At 50.6% G+C, this 27513-nt stretch overlaps 3 protein-coding genes and 1 non-coding gene across 7 annotated transcripts; 1 reads left to right on the forward strand and 3 right to left on the reverse strand.

Annotated features, from left to right (window-relative positions):
* The first annotated feature begins 132 nt into the window (after positions 1-132).
* LOC120902447 (vacuolar protein sorting-associated protein 72 homolog) lies at positions 133-11626 on the forward strand. 2 transcript variants are annotated; one of them, XM_040311203.1, is made up of 5 exons: positions 133-381; positions 460-893; positions 966-1152; positions 1231-1651; positions 11514-11626. In XM_040311203.1, exons 1-5 carry the CDS (start codon positions 248-250, stop codon positions 11532-11534), a joined length of 1197 nt encoding a protein of 398 aa, XP_040167137.1. In that variant the 5' UTR covers positions 133-247; the 3' UTR covers positions 11535-11626. The 2 variants fall into 2 exon arrangements, with proteins under 2 accessions (XP_040167137.1, XP_040167128.1); XM_040311194.1 differs by lacking the exon at positions 11514-11626 and having other exon boundaries at positions 1231-1778.
* Positions 2584-23026, reverse strand: LOC120902409 (protein unc-80 homolog). Of its 3 annotated transcripts, XM_040311132.1 has the most exons (35): positions 22777-23026; positions 20454-20638; positions 19474-19500; positions 18408-18428; positions 18186-18331; positions 17957-18110; positions 17675-17885; positions 17225-17586; positions 16966-17159; positions 16492-16891; positions 16299-16411; positions 15983-16000; positions 15471-15621; positions 15314-15410; positions 14971-15252; positions 14701-14898; positions 13596-13941; positions 13424-13520; positions 12913-13357; positions 12653-12843; positions 12225-12582; positions 11994-12159; positions 11719-11912; positions 11492-11635; positions 11302-11422; positions 11027-11222; positions 10384-10553; positions 9738-10305; positions 9108-9668; positions 8876-9041; positions 7718-8802; positions 7139-7287; positions 5761-7078; positions 5528-5696; positions 2584-5456 (listed from the first exon to the last, which is right to left on the reverse strand). In XM_040311132.1, exons 2-35 carry the CDS (start codon positions 20595-20597, stop codon positions 4369-4371), a joined length of 10050 nt encoding a protein of 3349 aa, XP_040167066.1. In that variant the 5' UTR covers positions 20598-20638; positions 22777-23026; the 3' UTR covers positions 2584-4368. The 3 variants fall into 3 exon arrangements, with proteins under 3 accessions (XP_040167066.1, XP_040167082.1, XP_040167074.1); XM_040311148.1 differs by lacking the exon at positions 15983-16000 and having other exon boundaries at positions 12913-13336; positions 13596-13884; XM_040311140.1 differs by lacking the exon at positions 15983-16000.
* Trnat-cgu lies at positions 10642-10713 on the reverse strand. Its single transcript has one exon. It is a non-coding gene; the product is annotated as a tRNA-Thr (tRNA).
* A 483-nt stretch (positions 23027-23509) lies between the features above and the next one.
* On the reverse strand, positions 23510-25866 carry LOC120902440 (trichohyalin). The gene is made up of 2 exons (XM_040311180.1): positions 25081-25866; positions 23510-24995 (listed from the first exon to the last, which is right to left on the reverse strand). Exons 1-2 carry the CDS (start codon positions 25634-25636, stop codon positions 23596-23598), a joined length of 1956 nt encoding a protein of 651 aa, XP_040167114.1. The 5' UTR covers positions 25637-25866; the 3' UTR covers positions 23510-23595.
* Positions 25867-27513: the final 1647 nt, after the last annotated feature.

A 27513-nucleotide genomic window follows, 5' to 3' on the forward strand; every position in this document is an offset into this window, starting at 1 on the left:
ATTTCAATTGATCCCAGCTTTTTGGCATGCCAAACAGAAACGTCCTCTTTGTTTGTCAGATTCCCAACCGGGCATAGCTGTCATGCAGCAACCTTGGTCACACCGAACGCCTTGCTGATGTCAAACCGAAGGTTTGGGCGGATTGTTTACAAAGAGAAAAGTTGTTTACGGAACCAGACAAGCCGCATAAGGTTTATTCTAATTTTTAGCAGCAAATACAGCAATTACCCTAACTAGCCTGTGCCGAATGGCTGCCACACGGGAACGCCGCTCAAATGCCGGCCGACGGATGGCCACCCTGCTGAACGAGGAGGAAGAGGACGAATTTTACAAAACTTCCTACGGCGGCTTCAGCGAGACGGCGGACGATGGCGACTACGTGTAGGTGAAGCCAAACGGCCAAAGCCAGTGTACAATGTTTCTCATTTGTCTTCATGCCCTCCTTCTGTTTTTGCGCAGTCAAAAGAATGATGACGAGGAAGATATCGTCGATTCCGACTTCAGCATTGACGAAAACGATGAGCCCATTTCCGACGCGGAGGAGGAACCGGCGAAAGGTAGCAAACGCCGGAAGGTGGGCACGGTGACGAAGGCGTATCGGGAACCGGCCCCCAAGAAGCAGACCCCCGCCAAAGCGAAGGAACCGAAGGCAAAAGCCGAACGACAGTCGACGCTGCGCAAGCGGCCCAAGTTTACCGTGATCGACTCGGGGCGCAAATCATTCCGCAAGTCGACGGCGGCCAAAACGGCCGCCACGCAGAGCCGGCTCAAGCAGCGGTTCGAGGCGGAACGGAAGCGGACGCGAGTCATCCGAACGGAGGAGTACATCCCGACGCAGGAGGAGCTGCTGGAGGAGGCGGAAATTACCGAGCGGGAAAATATTAAATCTTTGGGTATGTTCAATGAGCGGGTTTTCTGGTTCATTTTTGGTATAAAACTCTCGTCTAATGGCATGCTATTTTTAGAACGCTTCCGAAGGATGGAGCTAGAAAAGCAGAAAATTAGACCGACGAAAAAGAAGTTCACCGGACCGACGATTCGCTACTTCTCCACCGCCATGCCCATCATCGAGGAGGTGTACGATAGCAACACCGAGGTGGACCCACTCAGCATAAGCGACCCGAAGGAGGCGGAGGATACGAACGACAAAACGTAAGCTAGTTGGATCATCCCATAAAAACGGGTACCGAAAAAATCACAAAATAATTCTGTTTTGCTCCCCCGCTGCAGCGCGAGAGAAAAGACTGTAAAACGAAGCAGAAGCAAGAAAACCACCCTGATGGAGGTAACCGGCCAGTACGAGCGCACGTTCATCACATTCGAGAACGACATCGACAACAAGCTGTTCGAGTCGTACTTCCCCACGCCGGACGCGGCCCGCAAGCATCGGCAGGTCTGTGCCGTCACGCGGCTACCGGCCCGCTACTACGACCCGATCACGCAGCTGCCCTACCGCAACATGCAGGCGTTTAAAATCCTGCGCGAAGCGTACTACCAGCAGCTAGAGGAGCGCGGCAACACGGACAATCCGGACGTGGCGCGATGGTTGGAGTGGCGCAAAAAGATCAAGGAGTATCGGATGACCGCAATGAAGAAGCTGCAGCCTCCGAAACCTCCGACGACGGTGGCGGCGGCAGCGACAACGACGGCGGTAAGTGCAACCGGGAGTGTGGGAAAATGAATCTTCTTTCCTTGTTTTTTTTATTTTAGAGATAATTTTTAAGAACGAAAAACACCCGATGCGATAGTAAAATAAAGTGGCTGTAACGGGAGAGAAACTGAACGCTTCACATTTTTAAGCTAAATTGGCAATTTATTTGTTTAAATATGTGTGTGTGTGTGCGGTGTGTCCCTCCCTTTTTCCAGGGGGCCTTTTGCGCCACTTACGATCGACGGTATTAAAAAGCCACACAAAACCGAAAAACAAAACACACAATGCAACTATCACATTCACATCAGACTATCTCCTTTTCCCTAGGGTGCTGGCTGGCTAGCGTTCGCTCTCTAAATGGGGGGTGGAACACCCACTCTTACTACCCTCCACGAACACTAGCTCTAGCTCAACACTATCTATCTATTAATCAACGACACATCAACGGCAACAAGTTACACACAGGATAGGCGGTGTTTATATTGGTTGTTTTTGCTAGACAAAAGTGCTGCAGGGGCTGTGTGCTGGATGCAACTACCCTTTTGGCGGCTTTAGCATTAAAATGCGCAAATATTTTTCTATGTTTTTTGTTAATATGATTTCATCATAGAGTCGGTCTGTGACAATCCTTTCCAAAGTTGATAGTTTGTTTTTACTTTGCATCAACAGCGCTAATAATACAATTCTTTTGGTTATGGCACATCTAAAACACATCTTCCTCCATCATGGCATTTTAAAACACGTAAAACACGGTAATCATACAATGTGTAACACTTGTCCATTTGGTATATATAGTAATATATATAAAAAAAAACAACACGAAAATCATTCCCCATTATTCTACCCACAAAGTTAACTATTTGCTTCTGTTCTATTCCGGTGGCTGGGTGTAGTAGCTAGCTAGCTGCTAATCGATGTATGATTTCCTTTTATTTCTTGTTTGTTTTGGACTAAAAACTGGTGCCTGGTGCAGTTTGAACAGTCGTTTAGATGGATTTGTTTTTTTTTTCCTATTAAAACGCTCTATTTTCAATGCAACAACACATCAACTGGAGCGAGCGCGGGAGAGTTTGGCTCTAGCCAAATAAAAGAATGCTAATAAATCTTCCACAGAGAAAACAAGGTTTACCCGTTTTGGACGGAAACCGAGACACACGGTTCAAATCAACAACAACAATTAACAGTAATTTCTAAACATTTGTTTGTAACATTGAGGAAAAATACTTATCAAACCAATATTTAGTCAAACTCTCCAGTGATGTCCGCTATTTATCTCTCTCATTGTTTCAAGTGTTCCTGCTGAATTGATTGTTTTTGGTACGGTTTATCTATTGCCTTTCTTCCGGTTGTCACTAACTCACTCCACAAAAAACTGCTACTATCTACTGTAAAAAAAACAAACCAACAACCACCAAAGACTTCATTACTACTAACCACAATTAACGGACAACAGATAGCGGCTAACACGTGCTCCAACCAACATCAACTCTAAGTATAACACACCAACCCTAAGATTTGTATATGTATAAATCTCGTACCGTGTACAAAATAACGCACGAAAAAACAAACCCTATCAAACTTGTTGTTACATCGGAGGTGTTTTAATCTTATCATCGGAACAACATCTTCAGCCGGCGAGTCGAGTGTGTACTAAAAACCCTCCTGTGTCCTCTGGCCTGGCACCTCTCAATACTCCATCGATGCTCTCTCTCTCGGGTGGGATGTTATGGTATGATGGCATCGCACAAAACGGAGGGAAGTACCATTGGTTGTAGCTATTTCCGTTGCTATTGGTTACGTGTAGTGTGTTAGTTTCGTTAAAATCTAACCCTCGCTCGTCCCTATAAAAACCCGGCGGCGGAAACCCAGCACCGGTTCTAAAATGTAACTAAGTAAAACCTTCGTTCGTTCCGCATTCGTTTTTCAACGCTCACTAGTCGCGCCAATTGGCGCTATGGTGGATACGGTTTTTGCTATTTTATCATGTCGGTTATCATTCGTTTTCCCATTTCGCAGTTGTTTAAAATACTGATTGAGTGTGTACTACTGTGTGTGTATGTGTGTAACACTTCTCTAAACATCTGGCTATCAACATGAAATATGTTTTTCGTTACACTACACGCTTAGTCAGGCGTTTTTAATACTGAATACAATACTTCCGGCGACACACTAAACAACGACGCTTTTACACAAACGCACACACACATTTGTTCTCTTTTCCCTACTTTTACTAACATTTCCTACACCACAAAAATCCAGTGTTCCAGTGTGTCCAAATTCTTCAAACAAACAACGCTATTTTCACCCAAAACTACAAAAAACGTTAACGTCGTGTCATTTGACGGTGTGGCGTTGTTCTAAGTGGATAGACGCCTACCGCTACTAACCCTATTTGGACGTACACTTTCGTCGCACAAAATGTGTCGTGTTGTAAGTAGTAGTATTGGTGGAGTCTGTAAGTGCTTTGATTATTAAAAAGTTATTCGTTTCACTTTGTTAACGCTTGTGTGTTCATCAATCAATCTCTGTCCACTATTCGGTGTGTCGCCTCTTACTCCTCTGCTTGGTTGGATAAAATACCGAAGATATCGATCGTTAAGTAGAGAGTGAAAGAGTGGCCATAGTAAAACCAAAACAATTGGGCTGTCCACATCAAATGACAGGGTCCACATCCCTCGTACTACTGTGGTGGGTTCAAACTGGGGTTGACGAATCGCTTAAATCAGTGTATCTTCGTCCTGCGTTTCGAACAGCATCAGCAGCGAATGCTGGGACGAGGAGCGACCGCCCATCGCATTGCCGGAAAGTGAACCGTCCGGTGAGAGCAGCCCCGTCTGCAGGCTGTAATTGTCCCGGTAGCCGGACGTGGAAGACGTTTGCGATACCGAATCCCAGCTCAGATCGCCCAGCGTGGCGATCGCACGGTTCAGTGGCTCCACGTACGGCGGCTCATTAACGATCGGTGGCATTGCCGAAGGGGCACCACCACTGGCAGCGGCGGCGGCCGGTAGGCCCGATCCTGGCACAACGGCAACACCTGCCACTCCTCCCGCCCCCGGTACGGTTGAACTAGCGGCGCCAACCATCGCCAGCCCAGCGCCACCGGCAACGGTGGGAATGGCGTAGCTCGGTTCGCTGAAGTTGTTCGACCGCATGCCACGCCGATTGCGGAACGTTTTGCGGCTCTGGGCGCGTGACCGTTGCAGCCGGTGCTTGTTGTGGTTTTCGCCCGAACTGTCGTCCGCCAGGCTGTCGGGGGACAGGGGCGTGGTGGACGTTTCCCCAGACGACGTTTTAAACTCGACCGAGGAGACGAAGCGCAGTCGGGGTGGTTGCGTTTTGACGGACGCTTGCAGCGAGACGGAGTGGGATAGGTGGGGAATGCTACCACCGATGCCGGAACCTTCGCGACCTACTGGCGTTGCCGGTGGTTGCAGATCGACCGAGCCTGCGTCGGCCAGCGTGCAGGAGGTTAACGTCAGGTCGGCACTTTGCGAGTCAGCAATCAGACCGCCGTCCCGGTTGTTGGTAGTGGTTGTGGTGGAGCTGGACAGAGACTCACCCTTCGGCGCTTGGAGTGTCTGCTGGGACAGGGTGTCGCTGGAGGTGCAGATACCGGTGCTGCTGCGGGCATCTTGCTGTTGCTGTTGCTGCTGCAGCGAGCCGGGGAATCCGCCCGGCGGCTGGACGCCGGTCAGCATCGATATCAGCGACGGGCGCTGCTGATGACGTACGGGCTGTTGCTCGGGTGCCGGTGGGATGTTGGGAATGTCTCGTTTGGACGTTTCCGTGGACATGTCGCGATCTGTGGAAGGGAGGACCGAAAAAGCGGCTTAGACACATGTGGACATCTGGGACATAATGGGGCAATCATACCATATCGTCTTGCTTCAAGCTCTTCCCGAAGCTCACGCAACTCCCGCGACAGTTCCAGCAGGATGGCACCGCGTGACTTAGTCCCTCCAATGGGTTGAGTGCCGCGCATTCGCTCGCGTATCAGGAACTGCATGTGCCGCTCGTGATCTCCAATCGGTGGTTGTGAGATCTGAAAAGAAGCGAATGGCATGAAAGAGGACTCCAAAAAAACGGGACTAGAAAGCTCCCACTACCTTATGCATAATGAACGGCATCAGCACGATGTACAGCGGAGTGCGCTGCGTGACGACAAACTCCAGGAAACTCCACAGCTCCGGCGCAGCCTCATTGCGGCGGCCCAGATCGCGCATCACCCGCGCAATCCGTGGCCACTCGTTGGACAGTCGCGTCTCGAAGCAGATGCAAAGTACACGCAGCGCCAAAAATGTGGCCTGATACAGGGAGCTGGAAATCTTCGACGGTCGCTTCGCATCTCTGCTGCCAGTGAACGTTAAGGAACCGGCCCGCAAGTCCGCCCCGGTACGGTTTGTCTGCATGCCCATCTGTGTGGTCCGTCCAGCGACGGGGCTCATGGCGTTCAGCACGGCCGTCACGAGGAACGAAATGTCCGACTGTTTCAGCTCTCCCACGTCAAAGATACCGCGCCCACTGCACACCTTCAGACAGAGCGGCATCAGCAGATGCATCAGGAAGTTTTCCGCCTTCTCCTGCGACGGGAAATCGGCACTTCCGCCACAGATTTGCTCCAACCCGTGGGAGATGGAATCGATCGGGCTGACCACCTGCAGCGCGACCAGCCGCACCACGTTGGAGCAGAAAAAGGCGGGCGGACTTTTGGACATCAGGGCGGCACCCGCACCGGACACACCTTCCGGGAAGTTGCCCGGCTCGTTCACGATCAGGTTCTGCACGTTCGTGAGCAGGGCCTTCATTTCGCGCCAGTGCAGTATGTGCGGGTAGCGGATGATGGCTTCCGATACGCCCTTCAACAAACCGGCCGCTGCCTCCCAGTTGGTGTTCCGCCGGACAGACGACTTTTTCGAGATCTTCAGAAACACCTTGTCGAGCCGGCGCAGGATGGTTACGAGCGTCGGCTTCATGCCGTGATCGTCGGCCCACTCGGCACGCGGGAAGATGCACTGCATGTACCGCTGCAGGCCCCGGCAGGCCATCGACTCACGGTCGTACGGGGAAACTTTCAGCAGGGAGTGGGCAATCTCTGCCAGCCGGACGTGACACTTGACGTCGAGCAGTTCCATCGGTTTCGGTTCGCCCTGCTTGCGCGCCAGCTCGGCTAGCCGGGTCGAGGCCTGGATGATAAACTCCCCAACCACCGAGAGCAGCACATCGCGCGGGCGGCGATATTCGCGGATCGTTTCCGAATCATCGACCGATTCGTTCAGCATCTTCGAGCGGCCTATGTCGCTGACGTACTTGGCGTGTGACTCGTCGTCATAATCGAGCCCTGGCGAGCAGGGCGGACCGCGGGAACAGTTGCGCTGGCTGGATCCTTTATGCTCCGGGCTGTTACGGAACGGTCCATTGTAGCTCCTGCAGAGTGAAGAGCGAGGATTAGTATCAAGAAGCTTAAGCAAGCCGTAAGATACATACTTGGACAATCCTTCACAGTTGTGCACCATGGTGCGAATCGTAACGGCCAGCTGCAGTATGATATCCCGTTCGCACTTTCCCTCCAGCGGGATGTAGGACGAGGATTGGATCTGCTGCATGTAGCATGGCAAAATGGCTTCCAAAATGATCTGCAAATGATCGGTGATAAGGTGGGTAAGGCGATGGCTTATAAGTAGTGTTGTGATTCATTAATCTTTTTTAAAGATTCATTCATAAAAATCTTCAGTGATGAATGATTTGAATCCCAATAGATTGATGAATCTTTTCATTTTCAGTTTTACATTATCCATTACACGTGTAGCTGTAATCTTCGGACAAATGGGCCCTTTTATTCATGAATAGTTGGAGATTCATGGACTTTTAGAGAACCATGAGCCTGTAGATATTCATGAATCTTCAGAAATTCATAAATCTTCAGATTCCTGAATCTCAAGGCATAAGATTCACATTCATAGAAAGACTTTGAAGATTAATTCTGATTTATGGTTATGAATCAGTGCTACTCATCCCTAGTTACTAATGAATTTCCCCTAGTCCCCTGAACGCATCTTCACTTACCAGCATCTGATATCCCCGGGTACTCTCCGCCGAATACGACACTACCATCACGCAAAGCGTAATGCAATCCAGCACCGTCACCATCTCGTCCTCATCGTGGTAGCAAAAATCGATCGCTTTCAGTGGCTTCGGCTCTTTCACCAACTCCGCTATGTTCAGTGGATCCGGCGATGGCGTTTCCAAACTGAGCAGCAAATTGAACAAACAGCTCGACTGCACCTTGTGCGCCTCGCCGTACGTCCCATTCTCATCCGTATCGAGAATGGCCGACACCGAGCCGAACATTTGCAGTATGAAAGGCTTCCGGTTGAGCAGATAGAACTGCTTCACCGCATACTCGATCGTGGTGGTGACCAGCTTGTTCGTTTGGTGCAGCGAGTACACCTGCAGCATCGCCGGCATGATCATGAAGTATCCGTTGGTGGAGAAAATGTTCTTAAAGTTGGACGCCGCGTTAATGAACGTGGCCGTCACGTAGCGCATGATGCACGAGTCTTCCGAGTGGAGCAATGCCGCCCCGGACAGCACGTTCAGGAAGAGCTGAATGTCGGCGGAGTAGGCAAAGTTGCCGGCCATCGCCTCGAACATGCGCGCTATCAACCGTACCCACATGAACTTGTGCAACACGTCCAGCCCGAGCAGCTCCTTGCCCAGCTCGCCGCCCTGGTGCAGATCGAGATCCACCTCGAGCGCTTTGCGCGGAAAGGAGGGCAGCTTCATGAGCTCTTCGTGCAGGAACACGACCCGCTGGACGACCATGTCCACGTTCTTCAGGATGGCCCAGGTCAGGTGGACCTTACCGATCTCGACAAACTTCTTGCACAGCTCCTGGCGCTGGAGCGCATTGAACGACTCCTCCGGTTTCATCTCCACCAGCCGCAGCTGGGGGTACTGGGAGCGCTTGAAGAAGTACAGATCGCGCACGTACCAGTTGGGGTTCAGTATCTGGTGGCTCTTGTAGTCGACCAGCACGTGCTGGGCGTGCTTTTTCTCGTCGATGCCGAAGAAATCGAGCGACTCGCTGAGCAGCTGCGAGAACTGCGTGTCTTCCTGCACCGGGAACTGGGACGGTATGCCGCCTTCGTCTGTGGGAACAGAGTGAAGCCGATGGAGGATGAAGGGTAAAGATAACCTTTTATTGAGGATGGAGTGTCCTACCTTCTGGTCCATGTACGATGATTTTCTTCGCCGAAGGAACGTTGGCTGTCAGCAGGATCGATGCATCACACTGCTCTTTGCGCAGGATCTGCTTCAAATCCTTAAACATAATGCCGTGCACACTGTGCACGACCATCCACAGCACCGACAGTGCAGATCCTACCAGCTAGAAAGGAAATGTTTGTATTTAGTGTGTTTCTTCGTTCAAAACCACTCCCCCTGAAACACTTACCTGCTGGCTGCATTCATGCGTCGAGCGTACGTAAAACATTACGTACCCGATAATGTAGTTGTACAGGGCGAACGCTGCCTGCTGGGGCAACCGCGGCACAAACCGTATCAGGTGCCGCAGCAGCTTAAACATCTGATCTTGATGATCGCGCGTCAACCGCTCGAGCACGTAGCGCAGAAACAGCGCCGAATCCTCTACCAAACAGATCCAGATGACCTGGTACGCCACCTCGTACACGGCGCAACCGTCCGAGTTGACTGCAGCATCATCCAAGCAGGCCACGATCTGCATCACGGACGAACACAGACAGGAGGGGAAGAGCGAATGGGCCGCATGCATGTGAATGGCCGACCGGGTACCGTCCTCTTCCTCCTCGACGTGATCTTCCGCTGGACCATGATCGAGACCCGGCTCGTGCGCAGCCTGCTGCGTGATGGGAATCGTGGTGATCAAGAAACTTTGACGCTCCGAGCGTTGCTTGTCCTCCTGCTGCAGCATAGCGTGGCGAATTGCTTCCGTTTGTTGCTTCTTGCGCGTTTTGGTCGCTGTTACCAACGAACGCTATATTGAAAGGAAAAGACGATCATGAAGATCTTCCACTTCTAAAAAACAGGTTTCGCGTTTACTTACGTGCCGCTCCTGGTTCAGTGTAACCTCCATGTCCTTGTTCTGCTGACGAGGCATCCAGGGCGGATCAACAACGGGCAGACTTTCGATGCCGATCTTCGGTGACGGCAGCGTAAACTCGATACCGGGCGGTGGCACCTTGAATGAGAGGTGTGCACCCTCTTCCATACGTGGCCACACCTGGAAGCGGTTCTTCCACAGCACCTGGTAGCGCAGAATCGCCTGAATGCGAGTGTTGGGACACTTGTTCTTGAGCGAACGCTGCATAATGTCGGTGGCAGTGTTGGGTGCCTTCACCGACGCCAGTATGAAGAGGGCGGCGGAAGCTGCCGAGACTTCCTGGTCGGTTTCGAGCAGCAGTTCCCAGGCAATCGGAATGACCTCCACGAACTGTTCCTCGGTCAGCACGGCCGCACCCTTGACGAGCGAAGCGATGGGAGCGTGAAAAACATCGCGGACCTGATTTTTGATGTACTTCAGTACCGGTGGATCCTCCTGGTGATGTTTCGGCTCGTGGATGAACGTAGAGTACTGGGAGGTGTTTGGTTCGGACTCGTCCTGCAGTATGATTCTATATTTTGAAAAGATAAGAGAGAGTGTGTGTTAGATGGGAGGTAAGACAGGGAGTTTTGTGGAGCATAAAACCTACCTATCACGCTTCGTTACGCTGTCCTTGCGCTTGGAGGGTGAAGTTTGGGACGAACTTTGGTCCGACACTTTGCGGCCCTGCTTGGACCGTTCGCGACGTGTTGTTCCCTTGGCGGACTCGCTTGGCTGAGCGTAGGTAACCGGTGTGACACCAAACTCGTCGCCATAGATCTGCAAAAAGTAATGTAAGCACACGTTCAGTAGAGTGTATACGGGGAGTTTCAATAAAAGTGAGATTGATAAAAAAGTTTCTCAGAGCTGCCTCCTGTGAGGATTGAACTCACGACCGCTGGTTTACGAGACCAGCGCTCTACCACTGAGCTAAAGAGGCCCGATGAGAGACGCACACTCATTACGCTATATAAACATAGCTACGTGAGCGCATGCGTCATTCACGCTTGCATGCTTTCTGGTCTGTTTCTGTTTCTTCCCCTGCGCTTTGTTTACAGCGGTACCCGACCACTGTAAACATTTCGGCAAATTTAGGAAAGAGAAGGGGAAAAGCAGCCACAGTGGGATTGCAGTGGACAATATATTTTTAAAAGTATAAAATACACTTCGTATGCTAAAAATTAAATAATTTGTAACTTTATGAAAACTCTTTTTTACATGCAAAATATACATTTAAAATAAAAATAAATTACCTTGCGAATTGCTCGGATCAGCTTGGTTGCAGCACGCATATGCCGTCGGTAGCAGTACGGGTGGCAAAAGTTCTGATGGTCGCAGTAATAGTTGAACGAGCCGAGGAAGTTCGACACCGACTTTAGCCACGGCAAGTTCTTGGTCGTTTCATCCGAATCGTTTGAATCGCATGGAGACTCCGGCGGTTGATCGTCACTGTGGAGAGTGTGTGAAACACATCACAGTAAAATGCATAACACAGTTCCAAATAAAAAGGATAAATGGCTCAACCCACCTCAAAATGCCTGGCGACTCTTCTCCGCCACTGATTTGTCCCGGTTCGGAGTTGTCGCTTCTGTCGGAGAGTGAAGACACCTTGCGTTTCGATTGTATGGAGTCAGTACGTCTTACCGGGTCTAGAAAAGAGGGGAAAAAATGAACAATTATCATCACAAACCATTCCAAACCCTGCCTCTAATTCTTACATTCATTCTCCACTTCCTTCAGATCTTTGGCACCGCGGCGTAGCTTCAGCGAACGTCGCTTGAACGAACCACCGGCCGGTGTTGCGGAAGTTCCACGGCGCAACAGAAAGTTTCTCGATGTAGCCAACGTACGCTTCTGACCTTCTGCAATGAGACGGACGCAACAAAAAAAAACGGACTCCCAGTTAACCATCTATCACACGGAACAACCGTTCCCAACTACATACGCTGAACGTTTTCCTCGCCCTGAATGGTAAGTGTGGTGTTGCTACTGTTCTCGGACTCGTTGTCCGGTTCCTGCAGTACGAAGGAGATCTTACGCTCCGTCTGGCCCGCTATCGACTGCAGGCTCTGAGCAGACGTCTGCGAATGGCCACCCATCGAGCTGAGTGCCATAGACCAACGGCGATTGGTTTCTCCACTGCAAGGACAAGCAAAGGGCGGGCGTCAGGTAAGTGAACAAAAACACATTGAAGCTTCTATTCAGGTTGGATTTCCTTACCGGCACACTTTATCCCACGGTGTGTGCTTCTCTTTGGTGGACAGTCGCGATGCTTTCGGCAGCGTTTGGTATGTTTCCCTCAAGAACGCAGTGATCTCGAGCAACAGCACACAGGCAATCAGTTTCAGTGCCGGTGGACAATCATTTCCGTGGGGATTAACACTTGCTGCAATGGAAAATTTGGCAGAAAATGACATGCATCTTCCTCGGATGCTGCACTCCCACACTTACTCTCGTCAAGAAAGTCCTCCTCTTCATCCTGCTGCAGCAGCTGCTTCTGCTTTTCGGGATCGGATAAAGTGGCCGCCATCTGCTCCGAGGTTAACTTATCGTTGTTGACCATCTCGTTCAGCCGAGCGCCCAAAGCTTCACCCCACTGGTGGAACATTTTGCCGGCCGACCGTTGCAGCACGTGTGCACGACGCGTCCCGGCTGCCATTGCCGTCCTGGGGCCCATTGCCGGCCCCGAAGGACGAAAGGTTGGTAGGTTTTGCTTCATCCACGACGGCCACTGGCCCCGATTGCACAGATGCACAAAGTGGGCACACTCGATCAGGAATGCCGCCCGGGCAACGATCGGAGCTTGAGGCTGTGGAACAGGTGAATTTGTGTTGTAGTTGACGACTTCTTCGATCGCAAACTTCTGCAAAATCACTTACCAGATCAAGAAGTGCAGTGATCAGTGCAGGATCGGGAACGGAACCAGGAGCGCACACTTCCAGCAGCAATGCAAACCGAGCCATTCCTTCCCGTACCGGTGTTATCGGAATGAGACGACGCTCCTTCAGCACCACCACCTCCGACTCGCGTGGTCCATCACTGACGTCAAGCGAACTTCTTCTGCTAAAATCTGTGAAAAACGTACCAATGATGTTCGCACTCTTCCCCCAGACTTACACCACTCAAAACCACAACTTACAACTACCGCCAACATCCTCGGTGCCGCCCGTTTTCTTCTTGCCCTTGCCGAGCCCCAACCGGTTGAGCCGTCGCTTTGCCTTCTGTATCGACCGCCCGATGCCCTCCGTCGCCCGGTTGCGCGTCTGGAAGTTGAGCGAACCCTTGCGCATGAAGTTTGCCATCGACTCCGACCCACTCGCCGCCAGTATGCCCGACTCCAGGTCCACGGACTCGCGGTCCTTCGAGCGGCGGAACCATCGCACGATCCCCGTCAGCCGGCCGACCGAGTTGCGCTCCGAGCTGGAAGTAGAGTCAGAAAGTAAAGCCCGCTCGCTGTGGCGAGGGGTAAGGGTGGGCCGCACTTGCGGCCCCTTACGGCGCAGATTGCTTAACGGGCTCTGGCTGGCCCGGCTCGGCTCCTCAAACCCTTCCGTCTCTAACAGCTGCAACAGGAAAGGAACGATCTACGTGTTTAAGCAATTTACTTATTGAGAGTCACGTACACCAAGAGGACATTTAGCTCTACTTACGACACACGTCGAGGAGGTGCTCTTCTTCTTGAACAGCAGCTTGCGCTGCGCCTTCTCATCCTGCTGTATCAGCTGGATGTCGTTGGTCGGCAGGTGACTGTGGGAAGAAGCATAGAGGGAATTAGAGAGAGCTGTTGCGTTATGAAGACTCGTCCAAGACTCATCGTCTTACCGTATCACCCGCGTCGTCTGCATGTTAGGCGCTTGCTTGTGCGGACGGGGAGTTACAGCCAAGATGCCGCTGAGCGCTACCACGCGGAACGGACCGCCGTGAGCTCCCTTGACGTACGTGATCAGCTGCCGAACGTCGCAGTAGAGCGAGAGGTTGTCCTGGGACTTGAGCTCCTTGAGCGACTGCACCAGCCGGGTGGCGAGCGTCTTGAAGATGGCCCCGATCAGCTGGCTCTCGGTGCCGCCGGTCAGCCCGCTGCCGAAGTTGGTCGCGTACCCGCCCTGGCCGCCTGATATACCGCCAAAGTCAGCGTTGAACGATTTTATGCCAGATGATCTCTTATGGTCTGAATCAGGTGAAGATGAAACACATATACGTGCAAGCTTTCTACTTCGGACCAAGCAACAGGAAACAGTGGTATATATGTGTGTGTAACATATTAGTGAGCGTGTGTGTGTCTGTGTGTTAGGCAGATCAAATACACGATCAAATACAACGATGAGTATGGCTGGCTGTCTGTGTATGTTGTGTCTGTGAATTAAGGACTAACGAAATGCGATAGTTTCGCGCTTGAAGAAACAACAGAAACTGCCAAATGAATGATACCCAATCAATACAGACCAGATCAAGTGGCTACACTCTTACAGGTAGCACATATTTCGCTCCAAATGCTACTGCAGCACGCACAGGAAGCAACAGAGGTTTTAAAGGTGGAGCGTTTACATACGGCATAAGCATTCGTTTGCGACGTTTTTTAAAGGTGAATTTCGAAAAAAGCAGATGACATTTTATGGAACTCGAGCTATAAAACAAGTAAAGTAACACACCTAGATAATAAAAAAATGGTACAGTGGAGGCGACAGTGGAGAATGGGTGTGTGTGTACAAAATTACGAACGAATACTTTAGCAATGCAGCAAACAGTATGGAAAAACTCTGGAAACACGGTACAACTTTCTCATCCTTCTTATAACGGCAAGAAGTGTGTACGACATCGAGCAGGAAAGAAGCAAAGGCTGGCGTGGCGCCAAGAGTTCCAAAGGCACCTCTTGCGCACGTGTTCAACACAGTTAATCACAGGTGCTCACACTACTAGCTCTACTTACTCAACGGTGACAGCAGCGAGCTGGGATCCACGCAAAAGCCCAGATACGCGTGGAAGAAGTCGGTGATTTCGTGCATCGGCGACTCCTTGATGAAGGCGCGCAGGTTCGCTTTCAGAATTTTGCCATTCTGGCGCAGCAGCCGCGAGAGGATCGAGTTGCAGGTGGTTCGCAACACTTCGGCCGGTGGGCCACGGTTTGCTGGAATGGAATGGGTGTGCAACATTAGCCGTGGAATAGTTCTGGGAATTGGGTTTAGTTCAGCTTGCATACCATCATTACACCCATGCGGACAGCCCAGATGCATGAAGGCACGCTTCACGATACCGATCGCAAGCGAGTGTGCATGATCGCCAAACTTCAGCACGCCTAGATCTAGCAAGATCTCGCAGATGTTCAGGCCCGCTTCCAGGACGCGCAGAGTGCAGACGCTCGAGTCGCGCTTGAACACGCAGTGTACGGCAAGCAGGACAACTTCGTAGTCAATCGTACCTTCCTTGGTGATGTAGAAACACGACCCGGGTGCTTCCGTTTCATCCGAGATGCAAGTGTAACCTAAGCGGGAAAGCGTGCAAATGGTTAGCCGTGATCACGTCAACGCTCAACGCTAACCTACCGATGTGCGAGTCTGTGTGGGAGCGTAACATCTGCGACTTGAACATCCCAGTACTACCACCAGCACTCAATGCATCTAGCTGAGAATCGATGGAACCCTAAGAACCGGCTTGGGATTAGTCTTTGGAACGTATTTTGGAGGTAAGTAGTCTACTTACCTGACGTTTCATGTAGTCCGGTGACGGAGTCGGTGTATGCTCTGTGACGGTAATGATCGGATACTTCGGCGTTGTGCTCGATTGTCTCGACGGCACAGTTGACTGGACGTTGCGTATAACCTTCGGCGGTGGTTCGATGTTGCGATGGCATCTGTGGATCGGAGCGAAACTTTGTTAACCTGACAACTACAATACGCCACGTACTATCGCTGAAGGATCAAGGGGAAGGGAACACAACACAAACCAACTATGTATAAAGGAATAACGGCCAGAAAGAAACAAGTATGAATTTAGAAAATGCATATCAAACATTCCAAAACCGGGGTCATTTCCAACGTGTCAACAAGCAGGTTGTGGGGATATTCCAATTAAAACGTGGACACAAACAGAAAACGTCAGCTATCCCGATGTAGGATGTGCACAATCAATGAACGGGAACGGTACACAAACAGGGGGTTGAGGTTTGATTTTTGGAGGATTCGTTCTCGGTTCGAGTTCGTAAAGAAACTTACCCGCTATCAATGAGACAGCTGGGATAGATTTACAGATGGTTAAGGGAATAGATACGACAGACAGAAGGCGTAAAGTAGAGATAGAAAATGGTTTTATATGTTGTGATCTTGCTACACATAAACACACTTCAGATGATCAATAGATGAGCTTCACAACTCACAACTTGACTCGGCTAGACAGATACTAACTAACCACAGATCTAGTCGATTACCCATTGAGTAGTCTTAACCAATGTTCCACCAACCACTGATACATGCTCCGATGATGACAATGATGGTGAAGCAATGATATCGCCTATCACAATACAATACATACCTTAAGCTAGGCATACTTTTGCCCTTCACCAGGTTCGTTGATGGAGCCCGCGATATCATTGACGCTGAGCGGGATAGCTGTCGCTCGCCCGTGTCCAAGCTACGGTGGCACTCCTGTCAAAGCAACGTCACGTTAGTGCACATCAAGCTCATCTTATTTCTTCCCCCCCCCCCCCCCCCTCTCAAAACCATACCATCTGCTGTAGCCGCTTTCCGTTGGTGTTAGCATCGAGGCCAATCTTTTCCAGCCCCCGGTCCGACTTGGACAGGATGCGCGTCTCGATCAGTGTCCGAAGGTCGGCCATCTTGACACGGCGCTTCTTCTCGCTACCCTTCCGTTCGCTCAACGGCCCCAGAGAGGACTCGTCCGAGGGCAGTTTCGAAACGTAGTACGGTGCATCGGCCAGCAGGGCAGGGATGGGTGGGTCCGGTATCTCGATGTAGTCCTTGTTGGCCGACCCGATGCTGGGACTGTCGCGGCTGCTGGTTGGACCTTGATAGAGCGATATCTCAATCTGCGGTATGGGCAACGAGTTGGAGCGTCGTCTCGGGTGCGACGGAAGGGCTGAAGTTTCTTCGCTAATGTCGCGCAAGCTGTAGGGTGGGGAAAATAACAAACTCTTCTCAAAATAGCTGTGTCGAGATGACGTCGTCCTTAACTTTCTTACCGATTGTAGAGATAGTGTAGACTCCAGTAGACACCTTCCTCCTGCCAGTGTGAGATGAACAGACAACGTAGTACGGCAACGTCGAGAAAGGTGGCAGCGACCACATCACACTTGTGACCTTGGGACAGCTTGGGATCCGTGTCGAAGGACTCACGCTCCGTTGAGGAGCTTGTCTTTGGCTTAGAGTCCTTTTGCTAATGGAGAGAAACGTTGATTCCAGAACGAATTTCTTTGGCTTCAGTGTCACCAATACACTTACACTGTACGTGTCGATCCTGTCGAAATCAAAGCTGGTAGGTTCTGCGCGATGATCCGGTTGGTATAGTGGATGCGTCCTCGAGCCGATCCCACTGCTGGTCGGCGTTTGGTGTGCGGGTTTGTTAAACTTGGCACCATGATGCAGCAGACTAGCGTCGGCCGTATAGTACGACGGGTCCGGCACGCCACCATCCATCGGTAGGCGGAAGATGACGACACGCTCCTCCTCAACACTGGACGCCTCCTCGGGGATGGTTTCCGGAAAGACGGAATCCTTCGGCGACGACACAAACGACAGCTCGTCATCGTGCTTGATGATGCCGGAGTAGATGCTTGGCGGAGATTCAATGTTTTCCATTTTCTCTACAAATGGAGCAGAATGGTAGAATCGTAAATAGTGGCTTACAAGCTGCTGATTACCACAATCGATCACTTCATCAGTTCAGCTTACTGGGCGAGAACACCTCCGGCGATGGAGTGGTGCTGACGGAGCTCAGCAGATTGCGTGCCTTCGGTTTGACCGGTGCGGTAAAGCAGGGCGCATTCGGGGCTCGGTACTCCCACATACCCTGCCACATCTTCAACCCGTTCTCGAGACGAAAGTTTTGGAAATCGGACTCCTTCAGCATGTGTGCGATGGGAGCGAACAGAAAGACGAACAGCTGTGACAAACATGGGAAAGCGGAATCATTTATCAAACGGATCAATCGGAGGGTGGTCGAGGATATCGTACCGATATGGTGGGTATCGAGAAGAGGTAATTGTTCGTCGTGTTATCCTTGTCCGTATCGGCATCGGCACACTCCTCGGCGGCAAACAGCAGTATCCAGTGCAGCGTGTAGAGTATTTTGGTTTCCGCCGACCCAAGCGCCTGGAGATCTTTCACACTTGGGAAGACCAAAGAGAAGTGCCAAGGTTAAAATCACATCCTACAGGGTAGCATTGGTAGGTTTTCCTCTTACCGATTGTGCATCAGCGCACCGGCACAGTGTATGACGTGCGGTAAGGCAGCCTGCACGATGCGCCATCTTGGGATCGACTCCAGCGCGGACGTTAGCGACGGCGACAGTCCGAACTGAATGTTCTGCACAAGCACTTTCTCGAAAGACTGCGAAAGAGAAAACCGAAAAGGGTTCAGAGGGTGTGTGAGTTGATCTGAGGCGTCGCTCACAGATCACGCTTACCTTGCACGCTTCCTTCAGCTCCTGTGGATGAAAGCTTGAATTAGTAAACATGGCTTTGGACCAGTGTTGTTGATTGTTTGGGATAGGGGGACGTTTGGACCGAAGTTATCGATATACATATCGTTTTACCGGGGCTCTATTGTACGCTTGCAAGACGTAACAGGGTAACGTACACATGCATGCGTCGCTACAGGATAGAACGGTACTGACGCTGGCGATAGTTCAAGCAGTTTACAAGACGATGATGCTAAAACTATTTCTAATATTCAATTCTACTTAAAGCAACGAATGCGCTTCACATATTTTAAAGGCTAGAATACACAAGCAAGGATTGCATAACGACAGGCGCTTTGTGACACGGAGTGCATACTTTGTTGGCTCCGTTTGTATGTGCCCCTCAAAGTATGCAATCTCCAGCACAAGGTTACGTTTTTACGGCATTATTGAGAATATATCATGCGGTATGAACAATGTTAGTAGGAAAAATGAAGTAGATTTACTTGTAAAGCACTGCACTACGCATACTAATCGTTACCATGAAGTTTATGTGGCGTGATGTTTAAAGAAATGGGAATTGGAAAACAGACCGTGTACGTAGATGTCTAATGTGTATGGAGCTATGAAGTGTAGGAAAGAAATACTGCAAATCTCGTTACTTCTATTGTGCTGTCTAACAACAACCATCTTATCTACTGATGAAGGTGATGATGGTGATGGTATGAAATGCTCATTTAGACATGTGCTTTACTGACGCAGGATGAAAGCTTCACATTACTGGACGTATTGGAAGGAAAATCCAACTGCTCTAATGGACGAGAGAGATAAACACAAACAAATGTGGTAATGATAAACTCAAGATAGCAACTACTTGTACACTCGTCAACGCTGTGGCTCTACCGGGCCCTACTAGGTGGATGTTTAATGGCAATCGACAAACAAAATCCAGCACTATCTATTTCCTAGTACCAGAAAGCTAAGAAGAAGAAAAAAAAGACTACAAAACGAAGATGTACAAAGCATAAGCTTTTTGCAGCACATTATCCGACATGTACTTATTTACACTTACATGGTGTCCTGGTGCGTGTTGACAGAACTATCGTACACAAAATTTTGTATTGCATCGTTCGAATTGAGTGTTTAGCATTTGTGTTTTTTTTTTAATGTTATTTTGGTTGTGTGGTTGTTTGTTGGATTACACCATGAGCACAAGGAGTGTTTGTTTGTTTATTTGGAAGGACGCATGGGTGGTTGATGTTTTTGTATTTGTTTTAAGTGTCGGTGGTTTCAGTTGTTCATGTTGTTTGTTGTTGTTTAGGGGTTTTTGGCACACATGATGACAATAGCGACACGCACACACACACAGAAAGAGAGAAAGAGATAAGGATATGGTGTTTTTTTTTGTTTTCGTTTTTTGTGTTTTTTGGTTTTGGCGGAAAGGAAAAAAGAAAAAAGAAGCAATAAAACCAACATCAATTCACACGGCTATATGTTCAATATGTTTGAGGGGTATGTTTTTTGTTTTGTTTGTAATATGAGCATGAAAAATGCGTTTTTTTAAATGTATATTTGTAATGCAATTTTGAACCTGTCCTGTCCGTCACCAACGCTTCGTTTTTTCCATATTATTTACACCGATTTGTCACACTGTTAACACACATATGGAAACAATTAGAGAGCTTGAGAGCGCTATTTGTTTATGTTTGTTTGTTGGTAAAGAAACAAATACGTCGAAACACGAATAATTGACATAGAACAGAATGGAATGTTAAAGCATTTTTTTTACTATGGTTGATCGCTTTGTTTTATCAAATTAAGGCTCAAAACAAGAGGTGACGCTCGTTGCCACATGAAATACGAGAGCTCTCTCTCTCTCTATGTCTCTCTGTCACTCTCTATCTCGTATGATTATTTACAATTTGCATTCTTCCACACCGGACGCAGATGGTGATGATAGTTAGTGATAATAATTCACTGTGGGAATGGCCTTCCCTTTTTTGCCAGATAGGAAGAACTGTGTTGGACCGTGTTCGGCAACGTGTTACGTACCATGCAGCTAGCCTCGTGCAGTTTGCCCAGCTTCGGCCGGATGAAGGGCGCTATCTGTTGCCACAGGAACGTCTGCACCGGCACCGGGACGCCCAGGTCCTGCAGGCCCTCGTCGATGGGATTGGTGGACGAAGCGTTCGCCATGGTTTTAGCGTATGCGTAGATAACGGGGATGACGAAGAGTTCTGTCGAACGAGGAAAAGGACATAACTTATGCAGTTCAACCCTCAAACAACTCTCCATAGTAATGTTCTTGCACACTTAAAATCGGATTAAATTTCACACCCTCTTCCCCCTTTAATAGAGCTCCAATAAAGTGCGCAAACATTGTTCCCACTAAAGCAGCCTCCAATAACGAGATAATTAACTTATCGGTCCCCCGGACTCGATGATTGGCATCAAGTTTCAACTTGCGCAAATAAACACGGACGGCGTTTCAGTGCCACCGGTGCCCAAAGAACAACAAATTAATTTATCTTCAATCATGAAGCCGCCACCAACCGCGGTAATTGCATTCGGGCATGCTCTCATCCGGTGCCAAGTTTCCCAGGCCAAACATGCGCCGTACCACGCTGCGACCGAAACCGCATTCATCAAGTAGTTGAAATGTCCAGCCGCTAGTTGACACACATGCATATACATTTTTTTCACCCCTATCCCCTCTCCACTCTCCCACTGTATACACTTGAACCTGTTGAGCTAGCGGTCGTACAACTCCAACCGAATGGGGGGGTATTTTACAAAACAAGCAAAAAGCAAAAGACACTCAGAAATTTTGGCACCCAACATAAAGCTTCATTTTTGTGTGTCTCGTTTTTTTTTCTTCATTTTTTTCTATGAGCAAATTGCCCACCACCACCAATACCCGCACAGCAACAGATGGGGCCGCATCGTTTATGCGCTCACGCTCGTTCCGGGGGTAATGAAATGCGAGGGATTATCTGATTCGATTTTCATCGATTATGTCCCCCGTACATCCCTGGTTTATGGTTTTCTTCTCTCACCCCCCCCTCCTCCCCTCCAGATCGTAGCGTTTTATTCATCTCGGACAAAAATGGCAATTGCATTGAAAAGTAGTTGCTGGCCGTTGGTATTGGTTACCGTGGCACGGCCGCCTGTGCTGTTGCTGCTCGATGTTGTTATGCCGTACTGGGCGCCTCCACCATCAATGGAGAAGCCGAGTGTGTCGTGCACTTCGGTGTGTGTGTGTGGTTGTGTGTGTGCACAGTTGGAGCGAACCCGAGAGAGCGCTAGCAAGTGTCAAATTCAACAGCTGATTTTATCGATCCAGGTTGCTTTTATCATTTGCTGGCTGGAGATGTCGTCGTTTCCGTGAGCGTAACTGTGTGCGATGCTTGTGCTTGGGGTGTTTTTTTTCCTCCCCTGGTGCTCAGTTTTCCTTCGCAGCACGGAAACGTTGCTGTGCGCGTGATGCGTTTTACATGCCATACACACACAAACACGAATTCGTCCAGCAGAGCTGGTTTGGATGGACCGATAGATGGATGGATCTGGCCGTGTATGACCTGCCCCCCCGAAATGGGGTGAAATTGGGGCGAGAGAATGGGGCAAGAGCAACTCTTCTTCGGGGAGTGGTTCAATTTTTACTGTCTGTTGAGCATAAAAGTTTTATGTAACACACACGGCCTTCACGGGGCGCTCTACTACTCGCTACTTCTAATCCCGTCGTTGTTTTTTTTTTTTTGATAGCGTGTGGGGGGGTGGGCGATGGTTATTGTTTGCCAGCACTTTCACTTCCCAGCGGTCATTCACTTGGCAAATTCGATTTTTATCATCGCTTCACCCGCTCAAGGCTAATCAAATCTTCCAACATTCGCACGGATTTGGAAGCGTTTTGCGTGTAACTCTTTAACGCGTTAGCGCTGAAAGGAGGCGCTTTTTACAGATACGTCCCATCGCCATTACAACTTCCCGTCCGCCATATTAGAAAACACGGAAGTGATGGACAAGAGGGGGATGAAAATGGCTTGGGAAAATTTTTTACCAGCATCACTGCACGATTTTCTCACATTTCACAGCATTTTCTGCACAATTTTTTGCGATTTTTCGCAACCACCCGTTCGCTCCAGTAAGGTAAGCAGCTGGAGAGAAATTATATAACCATTACACCGTGCAGATAAAATCGCTGCCACATACACACACACACACGCCCACGGCCTGACATGGCCGTGTGGATATTCGCTTGTAATTTTTATCACACAAGCACACACGCACACACACGCGCACTTGACCACGTCCGCACATTTTCCTTGGCCAGCAAATTGCAGCTTCCATCCGATCCAAAAGGGATTGAAACACTTACCGAGAAATGTGTGTGCACACGCGAAAACAGAAGCACGGTTACATGATGGAATGGAGAAGGAAACTGAAACCAGTAAACTGCACAACCAACGTTCCCCCTCTTTATAGGGAGTGGGGGTGGGGGGCTGAAAAAACGGTGAAACGGCAGAGTGAACCCGCAGCTAGAGCGTAGGGTAAAACACACCCCCGTCCCGGGACGATGTAATGGCTGCACTGTGTGCGCTGCACGGTTTGCTGGAAAAATTGTTGAATCTGTGCCTGAAAACGCTGAAACGTCGAACGTCGAGTTTCGCTCGCACGTTCGCTCGCTCGCGCGCGGTTCCGCTCGCTCGCAGTAAGTGGGTCCGCGCCGGCGCACGGCTGCCCCCCGACATGGCTCCCGATTTTGGAAGGGTTTTATTTACAAACAAATGCACGTGATTTCGGCCGATGCTGCCGTTGCCGTGGACTCGGTGCCGGCTGTTTGACGCTTCCCTGGCGGTCCTCGTGTCACGGGAGAGAGTGAGCGAGCGAAAAGAGAAGCTTTACTCAGCCGGAAATATAAAGCAGTTGTGGGGAGGGGAAGCACAGTGGTTGAAGCGGGAATGACATTTTGCAGGGATAAGTCAGTTCGGAGATAACGATAAGCAGGTCAATTGACATACCCTCCAATCCGATGACAACACGTACCACATTACTTCGGGAGCAACTGTCAGTTTGAAATTGAAAAACAAACGGCCATTTTAAAATGGTGCATCATTTTCACACTTTTCGTTGCGGTGCGCAGCTTTATTACGAGCAGTACAAAATTACAAAATTACACAAGAAATGGAATGTACGTTCAGACAACAGCTTTCGGGTCGTCGCCCGACGGTGTACTGCCATCCTTGTCATTCGCCTCCTTCGGTTCGTCCTTCACGAGCGCTTCCAGCGCCTTCGGTGCATTGCGCTTGGGCAGCACGAGCGCCTTCTGCCGGGCCGGCAGCGCGTCCAGCAGCCCCTGCTCCATCAGCTTGTTGTGGATGGGCACGCGGGACAGCAGATGCTGGGGCAGCACGTCCGCCTCCTTAAAGTCGTGATAGTGCTCGCGCTTGTAGCTCTGCACCGTCTTGAGTAGGGGGAGGATCGGCCGGCCCTTCACCTTCGCGTCGCTGATCAGATCCTGCGCGTACTGCAGAAAGTGGCGGTTCTCCTTGTCCGCGTGCTCCTTCGCGTACCGCAGCTCGGCCGCCGTGTCCGCCTCGCGCCGCTCGCGCACCTCCTTCTCCACCATCTGGCCGAGCAGCAGCTTGCGCTGGGCGTACGTTTTCACCGTCTTGTCCGCCACCTTGTGCCGGTCGAACCCGAACGTGACGTCGATGTTGCGCAGCCGCTCCTCGTACTCGCGCCGCGTCAGCACCGCCTCCTCCGCCTCCCGCTGCCGCTGCCACTCGATCTCGTCCAGGTGGGCCTGCATGCGGGCCGCCCGCAGCTGGCGCTGCTGCTCCGTCTGCTCCCGCTCCTTGATCGACGCGATGCGGTCCTTCTCCTCGGCCGCCCGGGCCTGGTTGCGCTCCTCCTGCGCGAGGGCCGCCCGCTGCCGCTCGAGCGCGTCCACCAGCTGGTGCGAGTTGTCCCGCAACCGGTGCTTGTTCACGTGTATCGCCTGCTTGAAGCTGGCAATGTTCTGCTGCCCCTCGCAGTAGATCTGCAGCAGCGCGTCCTCTATCTCCGACTCGCGGCGCAACCGGGTGCGCCTGTCCTCGGCCATGCGGATCGCTTCCAGCGCATTCTTGCGCCGCATCTCCTTGCTCGCCTCCAGGGCCGCCCGGTCCTGCTCCTGCTGCCGGCGCATCTCGCCCTCAATCACCTCCAGGCTTTGCTGCTCCTCCGCGATCAGCTCCTGCTTGCGCTGGCGCTGCAGCTGCTGGTTGCGGATCATCGTTTCCTTCAGCTCGCGCTTGTAGTTGTCGAAGCGCTGCCGATCCTCGAGCAGCCGGTCGCCGTGCGACTTCAGCCAGTGGTTCGCCTGCGACAGCGTTTGCGTGTCGACCGACTGCTTGCGCATCTGCTGGAGCTGCTCCTGCTCCAGCCGGAACTGGCGCTGCATCTCCCGGCCCTTCAGCACCTCGCAGAACTTGGCCGCACTCTCCAGCACCCGCGGGCCCACCTTGTCCTTCTGGATGAGATCCTCCGCCTTCTGTATCAGCTCCCGGCGCTTGATCTCGTCCGCCGCCTTCAGCTCACGGTAGTGACGTTGGTCTGTTGAAATATTCACAACAACGCGAAAAAAACACCATTCTTAGCATCACAAAAGACCCCATCTTCCCTCCCCTATCTAACACACCTTCCTCCACCTTGGCCTTGTCGCGGCGCAACCGCTCCGCCTCCTTCTTGTCCCGTATGTTCTGCACCGTGTTCTCCCACGTGCTGGTCATCTTCTTCGACCCGTTCCTGAGGTACTCGCGGAACTCGCGCTCCTGCTGGCACAGCACCTCCGTTTCCTTCTCCGCCGGGCTGACCACCTTCTTCCACATCTGCTCCCACTTGGCACTGCTCAGCAGGACCGCCTTGTTGGCGTAGCTCGGCCGGTGTGACTTCGGTTCCGTCTGCTGGTACAGCTCCTTTATCATTCTGGACCGCTTGTCACCGCTCCGTCCGTGGCGTATACTGTGCCGATACCCTGGTGCTGGAGAGCCTCGAGCGCTGCCGAGCCCCGAAACGATGCGCCGATACCGATTTGGCTCGATAAACAGGTTACCAATGGACACCGACCACACCACCGTTGCCATGCGGGCTCTGTTGTGGCTCTGGAGGGGTGAAAGAGGCGATGGAAAGAGCAATAATATATATATCTCCCCCATCCTCTTCCAAAAACAGGGACACTTGATGGACAGAGGCATATATTCTTAGCCGTGGTGCATTGCCGTCGGTCGGTGTATGTTATGCCGTCGATTGTGGAGCTTCCTCGCAGCTGCACTCTGCATTCTGGCATCGATCTAGCGGCATACATGCAACATGCAACATCGATTGCTGTGCTTTGTTTGGTAATGAAATTGCAGTGGCGGAAATGCTTCTTGTGCTGTTGCATAAATCGGGCCTTTAACCTTGCTTCCGTTGGAGGTTGAAGTTGTTTTTGGCTTGCATACAGATTAAAGCTGAAGAATGTAGATTGGTTTTGAGCGAAATGTTTCCTCAGCATTATGTTATTAATCCAAATGTTTTTGTAATGCGACAATGTGGACTCACTAAACAGGTTACAGGAGGAGTTTTTGGAAGGGAAATAAAAGTAATTGGTTTCTGATTGGTTTCTAAAAAGCAATTGGAATTCTAATGGTATAGAATGCATGAAAACTTAGCTCCAATCAAGATGGATGACATTTGGACATGTACTTTCGGTTGTTTGGTGCCATCGTAATGACTTGCCTAAGCCCTTGTTTCTAATTGGTTTATTTAAAGTACCATTCCTGCATAAATGGCTTGTAGTCTTTTTGCTTTATTCATCTTCATCATGCATCAAGCTTAAGCCCCTAACAAACGCAGCGCCATTACACGTACCAGCCGTAACTAAGGCTACACAGCGACGGAGCTGGGGCATTTCAATATTTCACTTAAATTTGTCATGTTTTCATGACAATTTTCAACCCCTCGCGTAACAAACTGGTAGTTTTCCGCTTTCCATTTTTGGATAGCAGTCTCTCTCTTGGCCATGGGGGAGAGGTGGATGGGAGGAGTCGGGAGGAGAAGTAAAAAAAAACAAAATCGATAATTTAGGTTGCGGACAAACTGTGTCATCGCAAAGCGCCAATCTGGTACGGACGGCTGGGGTCGTTACCGACGTAAGTCAGGTCTTTTTTTTTGCGCGTGTGTGTGTGAGTGCTGGGTGGGTCTCTGCCGCGCTGATAAGAGCTGCCACGTCGCTGCCCAAGCCCTGCCGTGGTGTCAGTTTGGGAGGCCTTTCCCCGTCACTGCCTATTTCTATCGTTTGCTGCGTCGATGCGTCGTACGCGTGTGAGTGCGAAGTTGGTGGTTACTTTCTTTCCTTGCCACACCGTACCGAGGATCGAGGCTTCTTCTTCTTCTTATTCGTTTGGTGTGTGCCGGACGACCTCCATTTTTTCGACCGGCTTCAAACCACTGTGCAACGGTGTGTCGACGCGCTCGCCCGATAGGGAAGGATTATTTATAGAATCTGTGCTACGCAATTTTTGCCTCAGCGTTTCACCGCAACCGCCTTTGCACACACACACACACACACGCACACCAAGATCGCCAAGGGGGAGCACAACACACGCCGGTGAATCACGGAGGTATTATTTTCGTACATTCCGTGCCACCGTGTAGACACCACCAGGGTGTGTGTTTGTATGCCCGTGCGTACTAAAACCGAGCATCAAAAATCCGCCCGGGTTCACATTGCGGCCAGAACTGAATGGGATTGGTCGGCAGGTTTTGGATGAGGTTTGGGTGTGTGTGTGTGATGGGGGAGAGGGGTGCCCTTTTGCTTCTGTGCTCGGTATTTTCCGCTTTCCTCCCACAAGTGGGGATGTGTGTGTGTGGGTGGGTGGATGTGCACAACAGCATGCGCCCGTATTATTACATCGGTTACAGGTGTGTGGACGAGTCGACAAGCTCTACGTGACGTTGATCGCGGGTGTCTATGTAGAAGAAGGAGATGGCGATAGGAATTCTGTTGGGAAGCGAGTGAAGATGTCCAGCCGAAAGCAACTTCAGCTTTTTTTTTTCGTCATTCGCTTCGATGTGATTTAATTTGTCTTCA

Source organism: Anopheles arabiensis, chromosome 2, assembly GCF_016920715.1.
Source record: "Anopheles arabiensis isolate DONGOLA chromosome 2, AaraD3, whole genome shotgun sequence".
NCBI classification, from domain to species: Eukaryota; Metazoa; Arthropoda; class Insecta; order Diptera; family Culicidae; genus Anopheles; species Anopheles arabiensis.

Excerpts from the sequence above, each read along its gene's own strand:
- LOC120902447 (XM_040311194.1), top strand. The coding sequence starts at position 248 with ATGGCTGCCACACGGGAACGCCGCTCAAATGCCGGCCGACGGATGGCC. Across the intron at positions 382-459 it reads GCGGACGATGGCGACTACGT|TCAAAAGAATGATGACGAGG; the intron begins GTAGGTGAAGCC and ends GTTTTTGCGCAG. Across the intron at positions 894-965 it reads GGAAAATATTAAATCTTTGG|AACGCTTCCGAAGGATGGAG; the intron begins GTATGTTCAATG and ends TGCTATTTTTAG.
- LOC120902409 (XM_040311132.1), bottom strand. The coding sequence starts at position 20,597 with ATGGCGAACGCTTCGTCCACCAATCCCATCGACGAGGGCCTGCAGGAC. Across the intron at positions 13,521-13,595 it reads CAGACGACGCGGGTGATACG|TCACCTGCCGACCAACGACA; the intron begins GTAAGACGATGA and ends TTCTTCCCACAG. Across the intron at positions 12,844-12,912 it reads CGAGGATGTTGGCGGTAGTT|ATTTTAGCAGAAGAAGTTCG; the intron begins GTAAGTTGTGGT and ends CGTTTTTCACAG.
- LOC120902440 (XM_040311180.1), bottom strand. The coding sequence starts at position 25,636 with ATGCCTCTGTCCATCAAGTGTCCCTGTTTTTGGAAGAGGATGGGGGAG. Across the intron at positions 24,996-25,080 it reads CAAGGCCAAGGTGGAGGAAG|ACCAACGTCACTACCGTGAG; the intron begins GTGTGTTAGATA and ends ATATTTCAACAG.